The sequence below is a fragment of the Bos indicus genome, chromosome 19, assembly GCF_029378745.1.
Source record: "Bos indicus isolate NIAB-ARS_2022 breed Sahiwal x Tharparkar chromosome 19, NIAB-ARS_B.indTharparkar_mat_pri_1.0, whole genome shotgun sequence".
In the NCBI taxonomy this organism is placed as follows: domain Eukaryota; kingdom Metazoa; phylum Chordata; class Mammalia; order Artiodactyla; family Bovidae; genus Bos; species Bos indicus.
In genome coordinates, this window is record NC_091778.1 from 34,841,243 (window position 1) to 34,864,205 (window position 22,963).

The window sequence follows — 22,963 nt, forward strand, 5'->3', positions numbered from 1 at the left end:
AATGTCAAGCGTTGTGATCTCCAAGTGGCAGGATTATGAGTCATTTTTATTTTCTGGGTGTGTTTCTTTAGTTTTTTCATTTCTATAAAATGAGCACATATTACTTATGCAATCAGACAAAATACTTATAGTAAAGAAACCACCGCGACAGCTGCACTGACTCCCCTCTCCTCCCCAGACACCTTCTAGACCTGTTGTCACAGGAAGTGCACTGTCCTTTCACACATATTTGTCCACCAGCCCTTCTTAACGCTCCAGCAACATCAAAGATCTAACTAGTCCTCAACTGCTGCTGAATTCTCGCACAGCTCCACCTCTTGGCAGGTGCTTTTTCTTCTGCCGAAAAGCCCTCTCCGCCCCCAGCAAAGGCCTCTTCAACCTGTAAGACTCCCTTGAAGGACCCTCTTCAAACCCTTCCCCAGAGCTCCCAGGAGAAATGCTGCCTCCTGGTGTGGGTTCCGCACCCCTTGGCTCAGGGCAGCCCTGTGGAGGAAGCACGTTAGCATCAGGCTGACCACATGTCAACCTCCTCTCTGTGGCAGCCTGAGTGATGCCCTGGGACGTGGGAACATGTTACCTGGCAAAGGGGCTCTGCGGAAGTGATTGAATTAAGGGTCCTGACTTGAGATTATCATGGATGGTCTGAGAGTGAAGTGAAAACGAGAGTCACTCAGTCGTGTCTAACTCTCTGCAACCCCGTGAACTATACAGTCCATGGAATTCTCCAGGCCTGAATATTGGAGTAGGTAGCCTTTCCCTTCTCCAGGGGATCTTCCCAACCCAGGGATTGAACCCAATACCAGCTGAGCCACACGGGAAGCCCAATGTCTAGGGGGCTCAATATAATCACAAAGGTCTCATAAGAGGGAGGCAGGAGAGTCAAAGACAGGAAAAGGATGATGTGACCAAAGAGCCAGAGGTTGGAGGATGAACACTGAAGATGGAGGAAAACTGCAGGCGACCTTTAGAAGCTAGAAAAGGCAAGGAAATAGATTTGCCCTGAAAACACCAGAAGGAAAGGAGCCTGGCCAGCACCTCGATTTTAAAAGTCTAACTCTAGAACTGTAGGGAAGTAAAGCTGTGCTCTTTCAAGCCAGTAAGTGTGTGGATTTGTTAGAGCAGCAACACGAAACTAATACACACCTGACTACACTGAAAGCACCTCAGGGCAGGCTCAGGAGGGGATGGGAGGTGGGGTCAGGAAGGCAGAGCACGCACTGTGACAACACCTGAAGATAAATGAAACGTTGTCTACCTCAAGGAAAATGACAGAAAAAAAAGCTAGAAAAATGAGAGGCAGGAGGAGAAAGAGAAGGAGAAGGGGTCAACATTCACCACAACATTAACGGTTATTGCTAATTATACAGTCATTAACATTTTTTGAGAACTCATTCCCTTCCAGGCATTGTTGTAAGAACATTACCTTGTTCTGAGAATTCCTTTGTGTGTGCGTGTGTGCTAAGTTGCTTCAGTCCTGTCCGACTCTTTGAGACCCCATGGACTGTAGCCTGCTAGGCTCCTCTGTCCGTGGGACTTCCCAGGCAAGAATACTGGAGTGGATTGCCATGCCCTCCTCCAGGGGATCTTCCTAATCCAGGGATCAAACCCGAGTCTATTATGTCTCCTGCATTAGCAGGCAGGTTATTTATCACTAGGGCCACGTGGGAAGCCCAAGAATTCCTTTAAGGAGTGCTATTATATTATCCCCATTTCATAGAGAAGGAAAACAAAAAATGAAGCAAGTGGCGCAGGACTGCCCAGCTGGTGAACAGGGAAGCCAGGATAAGAATGCAGGAATTCTCCTCCAGAGCCAGTGCTGGTAAATATTAAGAAGAAACAGCGGATACACTGAGAGACCTGTAGGAATCTGTACATTTGCATGAGCCACAAGGACTAAAAATAGTTTAAATAGGGCTGAACTTATTAAAGGACTATTCACTATTCGATGTGCCAAGCTTGGGGCTTCTGTTTCTGCACGGTCTGATTCACACCTGCACAAACACCCGATGGCCAGATGCAGAAGGGGCATCTGAAGGCTGTGGGGACACTGCCTGGGGTCTATCCTTCCTAGCCTCCGACCCTTTCTCTCAGCCCTGCCCTGTCTGTATGCCATGTCCATCAGTCGAGAGTACACTCTCTACACAAGGACCTGTGCTGACAGTGGTCAGACAAGTCCCAGGACCTGTAAGAAGCATTCTTCTTGGTGAGGAAAACTGGTGGAAGGGAGGTAGGTGACCAGAGGCCAGAGGCAGCACTGACACAGCACTGACCTTCCAGGAGCAAATCGGTCATGGTTCCTAGACAGGAGGCAAGGCCAGTGGAGTAAACACAGCTTTGCAAAGTCTCCCATTCATGTTTTCAGTAAGACGTGAAAGAAAAACACCTTCATCAAAGGGGAAAACTCGGCATCAGGAAAGACTGCTTTCAGATGCTAAACATGGATGCACGGCAGTCAGTCCACAAGTCAGAAGACCAAATAAGGAAACTAACTCAGAATTCTGAGAAAAGGGGGATGATGTGAACACAAGTGTTTTAAAATTAAGAGATATGGAGGAAGATCAGAAAGACCCAACATAGGTGTGGTAGTTAAAGCCAGATGGCAGAAGACAGCCAAGAAGAAGTTTACCCTGAGATATGAACAGGGTGAGCCAGCCTCAGGCATCACCAGCTACAAGGACCACCGGTGTGCCGCCAAGTGCTGCAGACCCATGGCAAGAGCAGAGGTGGAGGTAGGTGCCCAGGAATGAACAGGCTGATCTGGGAGCTCCCTCATCTTCTCAGGGGCTCCAGGCAGGGGTGCAGCGTCCACAGCAAAGGTGCCAGGCTGACCTGGAGGACGGGGTGGGGGCCACGAGATGGGGAGGAGGGGAGGCCCTGGGCCAGAACAAACCAACCCTGCTTCCTCACTGCCACCCCCGTGGATGGGTCCTCCACTCCAGCTGGTTCTCTCAGCCATCTGGGTGCAGACAGCTCAATTCTGCCCTACCTACCTGGACTTAACCCAGGATCCACAGGTTAAGGACTCTGTCCCCAAGATCACCCCCACTCCCAAGGCGCTGTCACAAGTCCCAGGTTGTCACCTGTACTTCTGACCAACTGGGTATAAGCCCTGGGGGGTCCCACAGCCCCCATCCCAGCTCTGATAACTAACTTCTAAGATGGCTCACACACTCAGCAGTTTCCTGCCGAGATCACTAGTTTATTGTGGACGACACAACTCACAACAGTTGCATGGGAGAGACACCCCATCCAGGCCACACCCTCTAGCACCTTGATGCCCCTGGAGACCCAGCAGCTCCGCATCCCAGGGTGAGGAGTCTATGGAGGTTCTGAGAATCACTGGCTACTGGTGGTGAAACCCCCTCAAGCCCCTCCACCCCAGGGATCCCGCTGGGACTGAGGGTCCCTCTGACTCCTAGTTGTTTCCTCTGCCACCAGCCCAGCCCCCAAGTCACCATATCACCCTAAACTCTGGTGCAGTAGAAACAGCTCATCACGAATAAGAAAAGACCTCCTCAACCTATCACTCAGAAATCCCAGGCATGCATTTTGGGACCTCTGCGCTGGAAACGGGGGCCAGCTGTCCGTTTTTTACTCTCTTGGGACGTCACCAGGCCTGTCACTCTACAGGACAAGCAATGACCTGCCTCCCCAGCTGGCTGCAGGCACACATGTCCCAGGGGAACAGAGTGAGTCAGGCCCTGCACTCACCACCCGAGTCAGCCAGGCCCTGTGCGGGCAGGACCTGTGGTCAGTGTGGAGCCAACTCCCTGAAAGGGAACTCTTTATGGAAGAAAACACTGGGTGACTCTTGGGCTGCTTTCAGGACATAAGCGTGCTGCCTCAGGGCAGCATTTGTAAAGGAAATGAAAGACTGCTGGAGAACCCAGGAAACAGTCTCCCTGAGGTCATCCCTGGCTGAGGAAGGATACACAAAGGTCTGCCCCCCATCTCAATGCAGGACTTGTGTGAGGATGTCCCAGCTCCAGCTCCCTCGGGACTGATGGACAGATGGATAGCGGCTGTGACTGCATCACACCCCATGCGCTCCCTCACAGGTACTGTTCTCACAGGGACCCACCCCAGAAACCTGCTGCCCACAAATCTCTGACCAGATCAAGGCCAGTTTCCCCAGGAAGCAACCAGAATAATCCATAACCTCATGATACATGTGTAGTATATTCGTTTAATTATTTTATCTTAAAATAATCTTTCTTAGGGCATCCCAGGTATCTTAATGGCAAAGAATCTGCCTGCCAATACAGGAGAGGCGGGTTCAATCCGAGGATTGGGAAGATCCCCTGAAGGAGGAAATGGCAACCCACTCCATTAAGATTATTGTATCTTAAAATAATCTTTCTTATTTATCTTATTTCAATAAGTCTATTTTATCAAAAAAAAACTGAAATCAAAAACTCAACTGCCAAGAGATCCACACAGATAAAAAGATGTCAGAAAGGAGCCAGAGTGAGCGAGGGAAACAGCACGTGTAGTGCTCAGGCCCCAGCCTGTAACATCCAGATGTGCCGTGAGAGAAGGAGGCTGGTCCTCCAGTCAGCACTTCCACACAGACGAGATCAGCACACACACAGCTCTGCACTCAGCTTTGTTCATCCCCTCTATATGGCAGGCTTTTCCACCTTGGATGTGATCCTGACCCGTCTGTCTGAGCGATGTCAGGCGCTATCCAGTGAATTCAATCACCACGATTACTGAACCACTCCTTCTGTTTAGACGCCGGCACTGTGAGGACGTGACCCAGTGACGCCTGTGACAGAATCAGATAGGGGTGTTGACTAAATGTCTACTGTCAACATTTGTGGGCCTAGACTAATTTTTCTAAATTTGGTTTCCAGGCACTGCTCCTGGTACATATACAATGGAGTGGGGCAGCTTCACAGATAAAAGTGACCACACGGCTCTTGAGGATAACATAACCCACTCCATGCTACACAAACATCCCTAGAGTCTAAATAGAAACTTCTTTGGAAAAAAAAAAGAAAAGAAACTTCTTTGGGAGTAATGGTCAAAGCTGACCACTTCACCTAAATATGAAATGAAACAGAAACCTCTAGGTCAGTCGGCAGTCTGCATTCTTTTCATGCCAGGGCAAAGGCTAGACTTGTATTTTACTTATTGTTTCCCAGAGTAGCTCATACACCCTTATTTGGAAGTTTTCCTTTCTGGCCTGCAAGTGGGGACAAAAAAAGTACCCTAGAAACACAAAATGCAAGCTTTCCATGGAATCCTGCACTCTTAAAAGGTGGAAGGGACATCATGGAGACAGTCCAGGCCCTCATTTCACCAACGTGAAAACCCACTGAGGTCAAGCGAGGACCAATGGACCTCCGGTGTCTGTCTCTGAATCCAGGGCTTTGTCTCTCATCCTGACTGATGACTGAGAAAAGATGCAGTTTATTTCACTTGATCTGTGTGTAACCAACCTCTGGGAAGTCTCTCCCTGCCTCGTGCCCACTCCAGTCTCATTTCTAAACCCTCACATCTGATCCAACAGCCTCACCGGGGAGAGGGGATTAGAATCCTCTCATAGAGGGACAACTCACATGACATCAGTGGCCCCCACAGACCATGTCCCCATGTTCCGTCTGCCCTTTCTGCTCCTCCGTCTCACCCCGCCCCCTGGCGCCCAGCCACCTAAACCTCTCCTCTCTCACCTCCTCCAAGGTTGGCCCTGCTCCGTCCTCTCGTCCTGTCATGGAAAGAAGCCCAAATTTCTCTACTTCTCCGAAAGCCTGGCCGTGGGAGGCGTTCAGCAGCCAGACAAAGAATCTCACCCCCAGGGAGAAGGGAACCTGCCCGGGCTGGAGGGGAAAGGTCCCTCTGGGGAAGTGACATCCCATCCCTGGGAAGGAGCTGGGGCCTGGGAGGATGAGGAGTGGGTTGAAGGTATTGTTTATCTTCCACATGGTGGCACTTTTGAGAGTTAGGTAACAGGAATAAACCAGCTGGTGACAGGAGTGAAAGGGGCGATGGCAGACAGATTTACAGCACAACCGCAGTGGGATGGCTGTGAACCCTTTAGAGGAGCACTCCAGGAACAGGGCAAGGACAAGAGGGAGGAGGGTCATGGGACACAGAAGACACACCTGACTCAGGAAGGGCATGTGACACACAGGGGCGCCCTGATAGCTGGCTAAGCTCACCTGCCAGCCCTTCAGCCTCATGAGATGGTGTCATTAACAGGAAGAGATGCCCAGAGATGCTAATACACATAGCTGTGCTCCAAACGTCACACTCTTCCACTTTTAGAAGAAGCACCTCTGGTTTAGACACACCTGGCAGTTCTGGTTACTGGTTTCCAGGCGCGTGGGCACAGATAGGCGGCAACAGATAAGTGGGGGGGAGGGCGGTCTGTAATGTGAGCAGCATATGACCCCATGTAGACTGACCACAACTTTTGAGAAGCCCCAGGGCACCCCCCAGAGTCAAGGCTGGTGACAGATTTGACAAGGACAGTGATGACCTGAGTAAACAAAAACAGCATGCTGGTCAGACTTTCAGGATGATTTTGTATCTGAAATGGTTAGTGTAAGGCTCTGTATTCCAGAATTTATTACAAGGAAGAGGTCATTTTAATATACTGCTGGTGCTGTTAAGTCGCTTCAGTTGTGTCCGACTCTGTGCGACCCCATGGACAGCAGCCCACCAGGCTCCTCTGTACACGGGATTCTCCAGGGAAGAACACTGGAGTGGGTTGCCATTTCCTTCTCCATTTTAATGTACAGATTACATTAAAATGGAATCACTGTTATCCATTCATTTGCATTTTTTCTTTTTTTAATCACCTACAATGACTGATTGAAAGTCCCCACCAAGGCATAAAGCACAAAAGCAGAAAGCCACAGAAGATTAGATGTCAGGGAAGTTGTGAGGGGCACACACAAACACAACACACACAAAGGCACACAGTCCCCCCACGTTGTTAACCTGCACAAAGACACCATTCTACCACATCTCTGGTCCAGCTTGCAAGCATGTCATTCCAAACAACTGTGGCACACTGTAATGTTCTCAGATTGAAATGAGAGCAGAAGAGACCAAAATATAACTATAAACAGATAATTTTCCTAACAGTTCAATGCCCACATGAGCCTGTGAATAGGCTCTCTGTTTATCTGTTTATAAATCAGAAGAGAAGGTTAGACTGCTGATAATTTAACCTTCCAAGTTTTTTCATTTTGTTTTTAACGTGGCTGCCGCGGCCAGAGAGAAAAGCAGGACCAATTAGAGGAAGGAGATGAATTCTCTGGCAGATAAAACAAAGGGGATTTTCAAGGGCTCTGGAGGTGGCTGGCACTGGTTTCTTGCTGAATGGAGTTTCAGGTCAAAACTTACAACTTTACTTTCCAGGTTGATCGTAACCCCTAATCTTAACGCTCATCTGTAATTAGGTTTAATTTGGAACAAGCAGCTGGAGATGAGGGAGGACAAAGAGTGAAGAAGAAAAGACTAGTTTTTCTAGAGAAACAGAGCAAGGGTTTTTTAAATGAGCAGAAGCAGAAGGGCACTGGAAAGAAAGCTTTTATGAAAAGATCAGAGTTATGACCTGGGGGTGGTCTGGTGACAGGCAGAGAAGGAGAGCGTGGGTGAGGGGTGATGACCTCAGCTCCTGCAGGGAGTCCCCAGCCCAGGATATCGGGGTTATCTCTCTAGTGGCCTGGAATGCGGAAAACTCTGTGAAACAAGCTTTTCTGAATTTCATAACATTAAATGATTGTTTTAATCTCACTTTTAAATATTTGGCCAACCACATTAATTTTGAAATATCAAACCTACTGTCTCTCAAGAATTCAAAAATTCCCTGGTAATACAAGGGACAGCTGCCATCAAGGTCTTCGTAAGGACATGCTGAAACCTTCGAAATTCTCCGTTGTTTTAATGCTGCTTCTATGATAACACTATTCAGGCTGGTCTCAGCTAACTGGAGCCATATCAACACTTAGAGAAAGTAAAATAAGATTCAACAGACTAGAACTCTTATATCTAAAGCACATTCAGGTAACACACTCCCCACGTGAAAGCCCAGTCTCCTCTGCGCCCAAACTCTTCTCTGAATGAGAAAGTTATTTAAAAGTCTACCAAAGTCACAGAATGTTAAAGGTAGTATAAACCTTGCACACACACCTCCTTTTTTTCGTTTTTACATACAAAGCAACAAGAGACCAAGAAAAACTGTAACTGAAAGTTCACCTTTCATGTTAAAAAATTATTTTCCAAAAGGAGGATTTAGAAAAACCTGATTGAAAATTCCATTATACAGTGAAACATTTCAAATCCATCACATCACTATGCCTAAAAAGAGAAATCATAATCTCGAGAGGGAGGCCTAAGAGGCATTTTACAAAATTCAGCAACTATTTCTGACTTTAAAAATCCAAAACATACAAAGGATAATTCCTCTGTATAACAGGGTACATCCATCTCGTGATCTCGGGCGTCCAGCTCTGCATGGGAAGCTCACAGCTAATCAAAGACGGCCTCACACACCCCATTTTCCCCAGGCTTCATCCACTGTGGTCACGCTGAGAATGTGACCTTTTAATAAACTAACCCTTGTTTCTGGTGATCAATTAAAGCTACTGTTCTACACACATCTACAAACACACATGCATGCATATATATGCACGTTCAAACATATAGGAATACACATATGTATTGCCAAGCCGGTTACTGCATTCTCACTAGTTCTAACAGTTTTTCAGTTGATCTTCTTAACTATTCTAACAGGAGATTTACAGTCTCTACACGTGCATGCCAAATCGCCTCAGTCACATCCAACTCTTTGCGACCCCATGGACTATAGCCAGCCAGGCTCCCATGTCCTTGGGATTCTCCAGGCAAAAATACTGGAGTGGGTTGTCATTCCCTCCTCCAGGGGATCTTCCCAACCCAGGGATTGAATCCAGGTCTCTTATGTCTCCTGCACTGGCAAGTGGGTTCTACCACTATTGCCACCTAGGAAGGCCACAGTCTATAAATAATGCTAATTTTGACTCATTTTTAAAATAAACATTAAAAAAAAATCTTACTGCCTTGGCTAGTCTATCTGAAAACAATATCCTCTGTGGGCACCTGTTTTTTCCTGACCTCTGCAGGAGTGTTTTTAGTTTCCTGTTAAACGTGGTGTATGCGGCTTTCAGACCATTTTATTATCTTTGAAAGAATCCATTCATTCCTATTAACTGTTTATGAGGTAGATGTTAAGTGTTATTAAATGCACTACTGATATATACAGTAAGATGAATTTCTTCTCTTTAAATGTACCGATGTTGTAAATTTATATAATAATATTATTGCATTTTGGAATGAACCATTTTTTTTGTAACCAGTGAGTGTAATATTTTGAAAAGGCCTCACTGGAGTAAATGTAGCTTATCTTTCAGTCAGGACGTGTGCACTGCCACACTGTCCCCTGGCTTTCTTTCCCCTCTGTCTCTGAAAGGCTTTAGTATCAGGAACAGTGTTAATAGTATTAGCTCTGCCTCTGTTAAAATAAACTGCAGAGTCCTCCATCTTTTGTCTTCTGGAGTGTTTTTCAAGTTTCTATTATTTGAGTATCACCTTTACAATTTTTGGAGACGGAAATGTCAACCCTCTCCAGTATTCTTGACTGGACAAGAGGACCTTGGTGGGCTACAGTCCATGGGATCACAAAGAGTCGGACATGACTGGGTGACTAACACTTTACAATTTTGGCTATATTTGTATTTACCTGTCCTATTACCTGGGGCTTCCCTGGTAGCTCAGCAGTAAAGAACCCACCTGCCAATGCAGGACACCTGGGTTTGATCCCTGAATCAGGAAGATCCTCTGGAGAGGGAACTGGCAACCCACTCTAGTATTCTTGCCTGGGAAATCCCAGACAGAGGAGCCTGGTGGGCTACAGTCCATGGGGTCGCAGAATCAGACATGACTGAGCCACTGAGCACGCACGTCCTATTACATCTTTAATATTTTTGTGCATAAACTAAATGTTAACTCATTTTTTAAAAAACCTAATCTTGTCCTAAGCAACATAGATTCAATGAACTACTTACGATTTTTCTAGCACAGCTTAATTTAATTACTAAAATAAGAACTAGCCATCAGTATATACCCTAAACCATTATGTGCACCCTCTGTCAGATCAGATTAGATCAGATCAGATCAGTCGCTCAGTCGTGTCCGACTCTTTGCGACCCCATGAATCGCAGCACGCCAGGCCTCCTTGTCCATCACCAACTCCCAGAGTTCACTGAGACTCACATCCATCGAGTCAGTGATGCCATCCAGCCATCTTATCCTCTGTTGTCCCCTTCTCCTCTTGCCCCCAATCCCTCCCCGCATCAGAGTCTTTTCCAATGAGTCAACTCTTCGCATGAGGTGGCCAAAGTACTGGAGTTTCAGCTTTAGCATCATTCCTTCCAAAGAAATCCCAGGGCTGATAATGCATTAATAATCTTTAGGAAACGATGCATTTGACGACTTTAAATAGCACAGAAATCTATTTTTCTGATCTTTGAAAAACTGCATATTAACATCATCTGAGTTCAGGATTCTTTCTGAAGTTTTTTCCTTAAGTCACTTTGTGATGTCTTCCAATATTCTGCCCAAGTGTTTCACTACTTCGTGAATTTAGCAGTTTCTTTCTCCTAGGAAATTTCATCAAAAATTTTTATTTTTATTCTATTTTTTTAAACCACCACATCTCTGATTACATACATTCTTGTATTGCTTATTTGGAGTACTTGTGGGTTTTGTTTTTTTTTTCTTAGTTTAACTACAGCTTTATCTAGTTCCTTGTTTTAACAAAGGGTCTATTCTAATATGTTTCAATTCTAGTGATTTTTTTTTCTTTTTTTTTGTTCTTTCATATATTCATTTAACAAATACTGAGTGTGAACCATGTGCCAGGTCACGGGCCAGGTGATGAGGATAGAAGCAAGGAAACAGATGCTGTCAAAATTGACTTCATTAATTTCCGCCCCTTTTTAAAAAACTCTCTCCTGGACTTCCCTGGTGGTACAGTGGACAAGAATCCGCCTGCCAATGTAGGACACAGGGGTTTGATCCCTGGTCTAGGAAGATCTCACAGGCCAAGGAGCAACTAAGCCCGTGCACCACGACTACTGAGCCCGTGCACTGCAACTACTGAAGCCCTCGAGCCTAGAGCCCGTGCTCCACCACGAGAGGCCACCGCAACGAGGAGCCCGAGCACCGCAGCAAAGAGCAGCCCCCACTCTCCACAACTAGAGAAAGTCCGCGCGTAGCAACAAAGACCCAGCGCAGCCAAAACTAAATAAATTAACATATATACATAAAATTCGCTCCTGTTTTCCCAGATTTCTTTTGTCCTTTACTTTCTAATTTTCTATGTCTAGTACTTACTGCATTTATGATAAAAGCTTTTAGAGAACTAAACTAGCTTGCTATTTGTAACTATATAAAGTATTTCACTATTATTTTTCTAAATGATCCATAATCATAGTTTTCAGATCCTATTTGGGTCAAAATTTCCAAACAGCTTTCTTTATATATAATTGATAGATAACATTACACTCGTTTCAGGTTTACAACATAACGATGTATGGATATTTGTATACACTGTAAAGTGATCACCACAATAAGCATGGTTACCATCGGTCACAGTGCAGTTATAAAATGATTCACCCCCAGCCACTTTCAAACATGCAATACAGTACAGTTAGCTACAGCCACACCATGCTGTATCAAGATGGGTTAACTGTTTAAAATTTCAATTTCTACTCCTACAGTTTTACTGCATTGTGACCGGTAAAATTTCCCTTAAGAGACTGTAATAAGGTTTTCTTTCTGGTCTAGAAGAGATCAATGTTTTAACCATTTCACGAACACACACACTGAAGTCTCTCATTTCACATGTGAGTTTTTTCAGGCAGTTTTAATAGCTTTTGCATTTAATTACTTCCACGGTTTGTCTAGTTAGTGTACTCATTTTGTAACTGCTACTTTTTCTTCTTGAATTGTATTCTTATCAATACTGAAAGTCCAGTCTGATTTAAGGTGCTTTGTGGTGTGTATCTTTAACTGATACGATTGTTTCAGTAGTCAAAGGCATAAGAGACAGATAGCCGCAATTAAATCACATTTTCTTCACTATCAAGACAGATACTGCTTTACTACACAGAAAGTTTAAGAATAGCAGGCAGTGTTCTATCAAGTCAAAGGTCTTCTGAGTCATACAGGAAAATGGTTACATATTTTAAGTGCCAAAGAAGTGCAAACCCTCATCAAGTGATATGGCTGTTAGAACAGAGGTCTCAGACACCTATCAGGAGCTCCAAGATCAAATGTAGTTTGAATTTAAGGGACATGGGCATCATGACCACTTTCTTCTTCAAGTTCTGGAGTCGGTGTCACAAAGAGATTACCAGGATTTTGAACCTAGAATTCTTTGCCCAGGGAAACTATCAGTAAGGCTGAAGGCAAAAGAGAGAGATCATCACATCAAGGGTGAGACACAGCATCACGCATGGATGATCTTTGTATGGGTGCAAATCCAGCTGCTCCAGACTGTGCCCCAATCGCAGCAAAAGGTGCTCAGCTGGTACGGTGTTAGGTAAGAATCCTGTTCCTGCCGGAAATCTCTGTTGGTTAAAAAACCTCGTCAAACTGAGAACGCAACCCCAAAATTATATGGGATAAAATTCCAATACCAGTTATTATTTGGAATAAAGCATGTAAGTAAACATCTTTTAATTCAAGAAAGGTTTAGAATCAAGTAGAGAAGTAGTATAAATGAACAAGTAGCAATAGAATTATAAATTAAGAAATACCTGTATTTTGGAGCTATTTTAATGTTTAAGAGAACTGAATCTTCCAAGAATTACAGAGCAGCCTCATGATTCTAATTTAAAGTGTGTAATTGACAGTGTGCATTTACACACACACACACACAAGAGAGACTGTGTGAATGTTTAGGGATGTATATAAGGACTTAAGAATCACTATATTTTTAAGAATAATTACACATGAGCACAGCACACACAAAGACTTATAAGAACTGGACTTGATGTTGAACTTGAAAGCTTTCTTTAGAACTAGATTTTTATTATTCACAACTTTAACCAACTTAATTTTAAAAATCAAACTACCATCTGAATATTATGCTTTTATGCAGCTTATGTATTTTGTTTTCTGTGTTAATCCAGAGGAGGCTCTTTTTCTAAGTGAGTTTAACCCATTTATTATACTAACAGATATATCTAATATTCTCACCTTTTTTTATTATGTGTTATCACTGATCTTTAACATATACATCTTTTTTTTTTTTTTTAATTCTAAAAGGCTGCATTTTCCAAGTATGTCTCTCAGGACACTAGTTTCACTCTAAAATTCTTCTATGGAACAAAATACATCTGAGAAAAATACATGCTATATTCTCCTCTTTGTGAATGCTGTCAAAACTCTGATGAATCCCTGAAATCTAAAACTAAGGACAAGGCAGCCCATTAATTTGCTCAAGCCCACCAACCAACTCCACTTCCTTTCCCCGTAACTCAAAACTCTGAACTGCTATGAGTAAGATAAAACAAAGCACAAAAAGATATTTTGGAAATAGAAAATATAATTGATGAAAATTTCAAAGTCAATAAGAAAAGCTGGAAGAAAAAGGTGAGCATGGAGATGATAGAATATATAAAACTTCAGCGCCAGACAGAATCACAGGAAATGCTCCAGCCAGAGAAAAGGGAACATACGAAACGAGAAAAAGGCTTCAAGAAGCAGGGAGCTCACCTGAGAGTAAAGCCAGACCAGAAGGCAACCAAGTCTGAACGGGAAATGTTAAGTCAGAAGGACAGGAATAGTCATGACTAAAGCTTACCGGGCACTTTCTGTGATGTGTGAGCCTATTCTAATCCATCATGTGCTTCAAGCTATTAACGACTGCGACAACCTTCTGAGGCAGGCTGTACTACTGTCCTCTTTCTTGGAGCTTAACTCATGTGCCCAAAGCCTCAGAGCTGCTAAGGGACAAAACTGGGAATGTGAACACAGTGTGGCTCCAGAGCCAAAACTCTTAACCGCCATGCCTTCTGTCTTTAAGAAGAAAATGAATTCTCTACAACAATCTGTAGACTTGAGAAGCCGGATTAGAGGATAAAAGCAAGTTAAGATCATTTTAGGAGTAAAAAACTATAGTGACTGTGTGCTCAGTCAGTCGTATCTGACTCTATTCGACCCCATGGACTATAGCCTGCCAGTCTCCTCTGTCTATGGAATTTTCCAGGCAAGAATACTGAAGTGAGTTGCCATTTCCTTCTCCATAGGATTTTCCCGACCCAGGGATCAAACCCACGTCTCTTCCGTCTCCTGCACTGGCAGGTGGATTCTTTACCACTGCGCCAACTTACTCCTTCTAGATTTCCTTTAATTTTTTTTTTGTCACACCACATGGCATGTGGGATCTTAATTCCCTGACCAGGGATCAAATCCAAGTCCCTTGCATTGGAAGAGCAGAGTCTTAATTAACCACTGGCCCACCTGGGAAATCCCTATTTTTTTTTTTTTTCTTTTAAAGTAATATTGCCTGTCACAGATTATAAATTAAATCATGTAAGCCTGAATTTCCTTCTCTTCTACCTCTAGATGCACTACCTGGTTTTCCAGTACATGATAAATATTCGAGCCTAGTATTTTAAATGCTGACTGGTTTTCAACTTTAAGAATTAACCTACAAACACACAGAGATTTAATGATACTAATTAGGAGACAGAATGTTCTTGCTATGTAAAAGGCTGGGAAGAGGGTATGGAGCCTGTAGGGGAAATGGCAGAAGAAATGTAGAGATAGCATATCCTTCTTTACTGAGCCAAGGACACCATTTAAAGCTGGCTAGTCAAGAAATACATGTGATAAATAATAAAAGATTTCCTTAGTATTTTTGTTTTTTGAATGAAAATTTCATATAGCAAAGTTTTACAGTCAACAACTAGACACCCACAACTGTACCCCACCATTAACACTTTACTAACAATAAATTCAGAAAATTTTAGTATGGCTTGCAGGAACAGAGGAAGAGAGAAATACAGTACTAAAAATGCACTGAATTCCTCACTCTATACAACCTTCAAAACTAATAAATCAAGAAATAGTACAGACATACAAAATTATGTAGAACTATAGAGATAACCACCATTTCCTTGAAATGCATCAAAAATAAGAGGGACTGACGAAAGGACAGCTGGATGAAGAGGATAAAGCAACGGAAACAGAATGTTAACTGTAGACTCTGTGGTGGGTCTACGGGTGCTAGCTATACATACCTTTCAATTTTTCTGACTAAAATTTCCTAAGAAAATATTGACACAGATGTGGTTGAGAGTGGACCTCACATCCCTGCTGGCCTCTTCATGGCACTGGCTGAGCCTCCTTCTAGCCGCTCCACACCGGGTGGAGCTGGGTGCTGGAGCCTGGTAGAGGTAGGGAGGGAGAATGCCATAGGGATGACGGGCACCCCGTCCAGGCCCAGCCCCACTAGCCCCCACAGGACCCTCATGTCCTCTCCCCTCTCCTGACCACCATCAGAGTCAGCAGAACCCGGGAGCTGGACCCAGAAGACACATTCACCAGCCTGAGCCTCTAACAACCATATGACTCTCAAAGGGCCCCACCTCACCCTGGACCGGGGCGTGAGGGGAAATCAACTTTTAATGTCTTAAGGGGCTATTCTGGGATCTGTCTTTAACCACAGTTAGCTTAACCAACAGGGAGTGGAATCTGAGGGAGTGGGGGTTGAAGCTTTGACTTTTGTTTCCTATCACTGGTATCCACTGTTTAAAAACACACGCAGATTTAAAGCAGAGAGTAAGAAGCTGTCAGTTCATGGTGACACTGGGAATGGCCTTCTAAGGTTTTAACTCTAAGTAGAAAATAAGGTTTCTTTAGCATATTGGGCACCTATGTGTGAATATAAAATGGCACCATTCCTCTGGAGCGATACAATCCCACCCTGGCCCACTCTTTATTCCCAGCTGCCTTTGAGCCGTGCACAACCTGCGTGACTATACCCAGCATCCCTCTCTGATCTGCAGGCACTGAAAACCTGGCTGGAAACTGAAGGACTGTTAACTGAGACCTTTGAGGAAGTAAGGGATGTGGTCCTTGACAGGTTCAGATTCCAGCTGCCCTTATTCACGCAGACTCTCATGTCTTTTGCTTGATTCATTTCTCTCGTCCGTCCCATAATGCCACAGTCAGTCACAGTGACTCAACTCTAAGGACTGCATCCCCACACAAAAGAATTCTTGCTACCATGGCAGACAGTTTCAAGGCTGGAAAGGTAGCCGCAGCTGAGAACCTGCCTTCTGCCTCAGGCCTGCCTGTAGAGGTTCATGGGGTGGAATGGGGATTCTGCCTCATTTACCCTCTAACAGCCCCTCCCTGTTGGAGCAACTGAGGTCTCAAGGGGGTCAGCCAGGAGGTGTGCCGCTTGGATCTCCCTCCGAGAAAGACTGTGGCTTCAGCTGCAAGGACAGGTATGAACTGACACTCCAGCAGCCAGTGCCACTGGAACTCAGCCTGGCTTTTGAGCTGAAGGCACATTTCTCCAGGAAGCCTCAGCAAGGCCTGACCCAGTGAGAGGATGAGGGCCTGGCTCTCACTGCCCGAGCAGGTCTCCTCTACCAGGCAGTCTTCTCAGGGGCTCCCTGGCAGCTGGCCGGGACCTGGTCAGACTTGCAGGTTCTCTGCCCAAAATTGCTGCTGCCTTTTCCTTTTTGGGGTGCTGGTCCAATGGCTCTCCTGGCCTGATTCAGGTTCCCACCTCTTCTTTCTCAGGCATTTTACCCTCTAATAACCCTCCTTCATTCCCAATTCTGTTTAAGAGTCTGCGCCTCAGAGGACAAAGCTGACATAGGACTGGTGTAGAAATCAGGCGTGGGTGTTGCTGTGCCTGTCTCCTCCTCACCTCCACTGCTTACCTTTGGGCCCCCTGCTCTGAGGACCCTCAAAGCACTTGCTCTGAGTCTAGTCCAATGCACCACACCTGCCAATGGGAGGCCCTGCCCTCCCAGCCTCATGCAAGGTGGTAAAGCAGATTGAGGATGTGTTAATCTTTAACAAAACTCTCATTTCCGGGATCTCATTGGTGCATTCTATAGCATTTCATCACAGCACAGAGATCACTTAAAGTTATATGCACATTTTCAGCTGACAATAGTCTAGCAAGACAGTCTTTCCTAAGACTTTCTAACTGGGTATCTTTACTTGCAGTAAATCAGACTTGAGTTCCTATACTGAAATTGTATGCACTCAGAAAAGTGCGATAAAATAAGTCACTGCCATAAAAATGTCTTTTTCATCCGCTATTCATTAGATTGCTTTGAAAAGCAAGGTCACTTAGAAACTGGAACACAAGCACCCAAATAACACTTAAAAACTAACAAGGGGCACAGTCTCTTCATAGTTTTGACACCAACAAAATAATACACAGGGCAAGTGGATATTAATGAGATGTGTTTAAAATCTTACATATTCTTTTCTTGTTTCGTCATGTCCGACTCTGCGACCCCATGGACTATGGCCCACCAGGTTCCTCTGTCCATGGGATTTCCCAGGCAAGAATACTGGAATGGGTTGCCATTTCTTCCTCCAGGGGATCTTCCAGACCCAGGGATTAAACCTGAGTTGCCTGCACTGGAAGGTGGATTCTTTACTGCTGAGCCACCAGGGAAGCCCTTGCTGCTGCTGCTGCTGCTGCTGCTGCTGCTGCTGCTGCTGCTAAGTCGCTTCAGTCGTGTCGGACTCTGTGAGACCCCATAGACAGCAGCCCACCAGGCTCCCCCGTCCCTGGGATTCTCCAGGCAAGAACACTGGAGTGGGTTGCCATTTCCTTCTCCAATGCATGAAAGTGAAAAGTGAAAGTGAAGTTGCTCAGTCGTGTCCGACTCCTAGCGACCCCATGGACTGCAGCCCACCAGGCCCCTCCGTCCATGGGATTTTCCAGGGAAAAGTACTGGAGTGGGGTGCCATCGCCTTCTCCGAGGGAAGCCCTTACCTAATAGCTTATCGCAGGGCTGTTTAGGACACAGACAAACGTGCGTTAATTTGCAAATATTGGCTATTTTGCCCAAAGAAGGCTGGATGAGTGCTGTGCAGTTTAGAAAGTCACCCCTTCATAATCAATGCAGTAACCCCATCTCTAGTTTTTCCTCCATGGTCTCCACTTGTGGCCAAGTTTCCCATCCTGATTGTACCAGTCCAATGTACCATAGCCGCCGCCTCCCAGCCTCAAGGACACTGCCTGCCCCTGCCTAGCCTCCCTGCCCAGGTGAGTGGAGACCAGTGAACCGAGGCTAAGAGACCCAGATCTTAATGATAGCCCTGCCTCGGATTTGGGGACAAGTCACTTGGACAAGCTGGGGCAATTTCCTTATTCAAATTCAAATTTAAAAATCACCCCCTGGAAAAGAGTTTCGAGTTCTGACTCTGTCCCAGATTCACAGACCAGTCACCTGCCGGCCCCGGACTCCAGCCCGAGATGGACAATCTCCTTTCCTGGCAAGCACGCACTTGGGGACATTGAAGTAAACCGTTTGCGTGTGTGACTGGGCAGAAACATCCTATTCATCCGCAAACGCGACCCCGTGGCCAGCAGAGTCTACGTCTGCGGGAGGCCAGGCTGACCCTCAGGGCTGAGGACGAAGCCAGCCGTCTCTGAGGACCCGTGTGAGGACCGGAAGCACGGGTCCTGGGATCGGTCCCCGCTATTCTGAGTGAGCAACAGTCACCGTCCGGCCCACCGTCTGAGGGTGAGTAACAGACCTGCTGACCTCTCGCACTGTCCACTGGGCTCTGGAAAGTGTGTGACACGGGCGCGGCCGGGGCCCACACGTCCGCGGCCGGGGCCCACACGTCCGCACGGACCTCTCCCAGCCCGGGGTCGCCCCCGGCCCTCCTCCGCCCGTCTGGCCGCCAGGTGAGCCGGCGGCGCTCCCCGGTCGCGGCGCGGGCACAGGTGAGCCTGCCACCCCCGCCGCGCATTCCAGAGGCGGGACTCACACCCGGGAACTTCGCCTTTTCGCCCCCCGGCGCCCGCGGGCAGCGCGGCCCGGCCCGGGGTGGTGGGGGAAGGGCTCCCAGCCGCGAGGGGGCGCGGCGACCCCCGGCACGCCGCACAGACCTGCTTCGGGATCCTCGGGCCGCCCCGAGTGGTTGCCCATGGCTCGGCCGCCTAGGGCAGCGGCCGGCCGGCCGCCTCAGACGGCGCGTCCACCGCGCGGCCGCTCACACCGGCTCGGGCTGACGAAGCGGCTGCGTCTGGCGGGTCCGCTCCAGTCAAAGAAAGGGCCGTCGCTTCAGTCCCAGCGGCCGCCGGCCACTCCGCGCTCGCTCATCTGCATGCAGCCCGCCCACCTCGACTCCCGCGGCCCGCGCACCCGAAGGCCCTGCCCACCTTATCTGCATGCCGCCCCTCCCTCGGCAGGCCGTCTGCCTCGACTCGGGCTGCCCCGCCCCCTTATCTGCATATCTCTCTGGGGCTCCCAGACTCTTCCTCCCCGGTGGGGGAGGGACGCGCCCGCCGCCCGACTTCCGGCCTCTAGGGGCGGCCGCTGGGAACTGCAGCTGGACACTGCGGGCTGGAAAAACCCCACTGCGGGGAGGCCGAGGCCAGGTGTCACGAGGAAGGCACAGTCCTGCGCATGAGATATCACACCATCGGGAAAAACCTGGGGTTGCATACGACAGGCGCTTCCTAAGTATTGTCTGGGTAAGTTTAGAGTTAAGTTTTGAGATAAATGAATAGACCAACAAGCAAGTTTTGAGGCGGAGGTGGTGAGGAAGACGCTTTAACAACATTCTCCACGATGAATGCTGCCACTAAAAATAAAAATGCATGCCAGTCACGAGCAGGATCTGCTCTCTGAAATGACTGAGTTACGGAAATCACCCTAAACGACTTTCCACCCTGAACGACTTTCATAGTCAGCCTTGCAGTGAAAACGCTTCAGTTCAGTTCAGTCGCTCAGTCCTGTCCGACTCTTTGCGACCCCATGAATTGCAGCACGCCAGGCCTCCCTGTCCATCACCAACTCCCGAAGTTCACCCAAACTCATGTCCATCAAGTCGGTGATGCCATCCAGCCATCTCATCCTCTGTCGTCCTCTTCTCCTCCTGCCCCCAATCCCTCCCAGCATCAGAGTCTTTTCCAATGAGTCAACTCTTCTCATGACGTGGCCAAGGTACTGGAGTTTCAGCTTCATCATCATTCCTTCCAATGAACACCCAGGACCAATCTCCTTCAGAATGGACTGGTTGGATCTCCTTGCAGTCCAAGGGACTCTCAAGAGTCTTCTCCAACACCACAGTTCAAAAGCATCAATTCTTTGGCGCTCAGCTTTCTTCACAGTCCAACTCTCACATCCATACATGACCACTGGAAAAACCATAGCCTTGACTAGACGGACCGTTGTTGGCAAAGTAATGTCTCTGCTTTTGAATATGCTCTCTAGGTTGGTCATAACTTTCCTTCCAAGGAGTAAGCGTCTTTTAATTTCATGGCTGCAGTCACCATCTGCAGTGATTTTGGAGCCCCCAAAAATAAAGTCTGACACTGTTTCCACTGTTTCCCCATCGATTTCCCATGAAGTGACGGGACCAGATGCCATGATCTTCGTTTTCTGAATGTTGAGCTTTAAGCCAACTTTTTCACTCTCCACTTTCACTTTCATCAAGAGGCTTTTTAGTTCCTCTTCACTTTCTGCCATAAGGGTGGTGTCATCTGCATATCTGAGGTTACTGATATTTCTCCCGGCAATCTTGATTCCAGCTTGTGCTTCTTCCAGCCCAGCGTTTCTCATGATGTGCTCTGCATATAAGTTAAATAAGCAGGGTGACAATATACAGCCTTGACGTACTCCTTTTCCTATTTGGAACCAGTCTGTTGTTCCATGTCCAGTTCTAACTGTTGCTTCCTGACCTGCATATAGGTTTCTCAAGAGGCAGGTCAGGGGGTCTGGTATTCCCATCTCTTTCACAATTTTCCACAGTTTATTGTGATCCACACAGTCAAAGGCTTTGGCATAGTCTATAAAGCAGAGATAGATGTTTTTTCTGGAACTCTCTTGCTTTTTTGATAATCCAGCGGATGTTGGCAACTTGATCTCTGGTTCCTCTGTCTTTTCTAAAACCAGCTTGAACATCTGGAAGTTCACAGTTCACGTACTGCTGAAGCCTGGCTTGGAGAATTTTGAGCATTACTTTACTAGCATGTGAGATGAGTGCAATTGTGCGGTAGTTTGAGCATTCTTTGGCATTGCCTTTCTTTGGGATTGGAATGAAAAACTGACCTTTTCCAGTCCTGTGGCCACTGCTGAGTTTTCCAAATTTGCTGGCATATGGAGTGCAGCACTTACACAGCCTCATCTTTCAGGATTTGAAATAGCTCAACTGGAATTCCATCACCTCCACTAGCTTTGTTCGTAGTGATGCTTTCTAAGGCCCACTTGACTTCACATTCCAGGATGTCTGACTCTAGGTCAGTGATCACACCATCGTGATTATCTTGGTCGTGAAGATCTTTTTTGTACAGTTCTATGTTTTCTTGCCGCCACTTCTTAATATCTTCTGCTTCTGTTAGGTCCATACCATTTCTGTCCTTTATCGAGCCCATCTTTGCATGAAATATTCCCTTGGTATCTCTAATTTTCTTGAAGAGATCTCTAGTCTTTCCCATTCTGTTGTTTTCCTCTATTTCTTTGCATTGATCGCTGAGGAAGGCTTTCTCATCTCTCCTTGCTATTCTTTGGAACTCTGCATTCAGATGCTTATATCTTTCCTTTTCTCCTTTGCTTTTCGCTTCTCTTCTTTTCACAGCTATTTGTAAGGCCTCCCCAGACAGCCATTTTGCTTTTTTGCATTTCTTTTCCATGAAGCAGAAGATATTAAGAAGAGGTGGCAAGAATACACAGAAGAACTGTACAAAAAAGATCTCACGACCAAGATAATCATGATGCTGTGATCACTGACCTAGAACCAGACATCCTGGAATGTGAAGTCAAGTGAGCCTTAGAAAGCATCACTACAAACAAAGCTAGTGGAGGTGATGGAATTCCAGTCGAGTTATTTCAAATCCTGAAAGATGAGGCTGTGAAAGTGCTGCACTCCATATGCCAGCAAATTTGGAAAACTCAGCAGTGGCCACAGGACTGGAAAAGGTCGAACTTGCTAATTCTTGCAGTGAAAATACATAATAGGAAAAAAATCATAAGCAGGACGGCGGTTTCCAGCTCTGCGTCCCCTGAACACTGGTTCACCTCAGCTTTCATTCAGTGTTTCAGGCCGCCCAGGGCACTTGGGTGCTCACTGTGTTTATTCCCTCCGCTTCCTGGACGGCATACTTCGCTTCCTGCCTCCTCTGGCATCCTCCTCTCCGTCCCCTTCCTTTCTTTCTCCTCATCCCCTGACCTCTGGACACTGCGTACCCTCATGGCTGGTCACCTCTGTCCAATTTGCTCAGGGCCTCTAACTTGGCCTTTGCAGCCAAGCTGTAGCTTTTAAGTCCTGCCTGTGTGTCTTGAGCTTGGTCCTGCCTTCTGAACTCTGGATTCATCTACCCAACTACCGTCTTGATGCCTCCAACTTAGGTTCCTCAGTTTAATGGGAACAAAACCCAATTCTAGGTTTTATACCATCAGTGTCTCACACAGTCTCCCTCATCTCTGTAAACAGGATGTGTCAGGATGTATGTGGTCAATGCCACCATCTCTCAGCACCGCTCACGGCTTCCACCGCTGCCACCTGGACCAGCCCATAGTCACCTCCCACCAGTATCTCTGCCACCGCCTCCGATCCAGCCTCCCTTCTTCTGCCCCTGGCTCTTTACGGTCTGACCTTCACATGACAGAGCGACGCTTCTAAGACCCAGGTCAAGTCCCCCGACTTACACGCTCTTTCTGTCTCTCAGAGGAAAAGCCAAGCCCTC

The 22,963-nt window shown here is 46.6% G+C and overlaps 1 protein-coding gene across 8 annotated transcripts in view; it reads right to left on the minus strand.

Annotated features, from left to right (window-relative positions):
* Positions 1-22,963, minus strand: part of SPECC1 (sperm antigen with calponin homology and coiled-coil domains 1) — a 206,724-nt gene that overhangs the window by 100,215 nt on the left and 83,546 nt on the right. Inside the window, exon 1 of one of the 8 annotated variants that reach the window (XM_070773136.1) lies at positions 19,163-19,376. The exons of the other annotated variants lie outside the window; for them this stretch is intronic. Within the exon in view, the coding sequence (XP_070629237.1) occupies positions 19,163-19,202 (40 nt within the window). The 5' untranslated portion in view covers positions 19,203-19,376. Of the gene's footprint in view, positions 1-19,162; positions 19,377-22,963 lie in introns of those variants that run through there. 8 annotated transcript variants of the gene reach the window in all.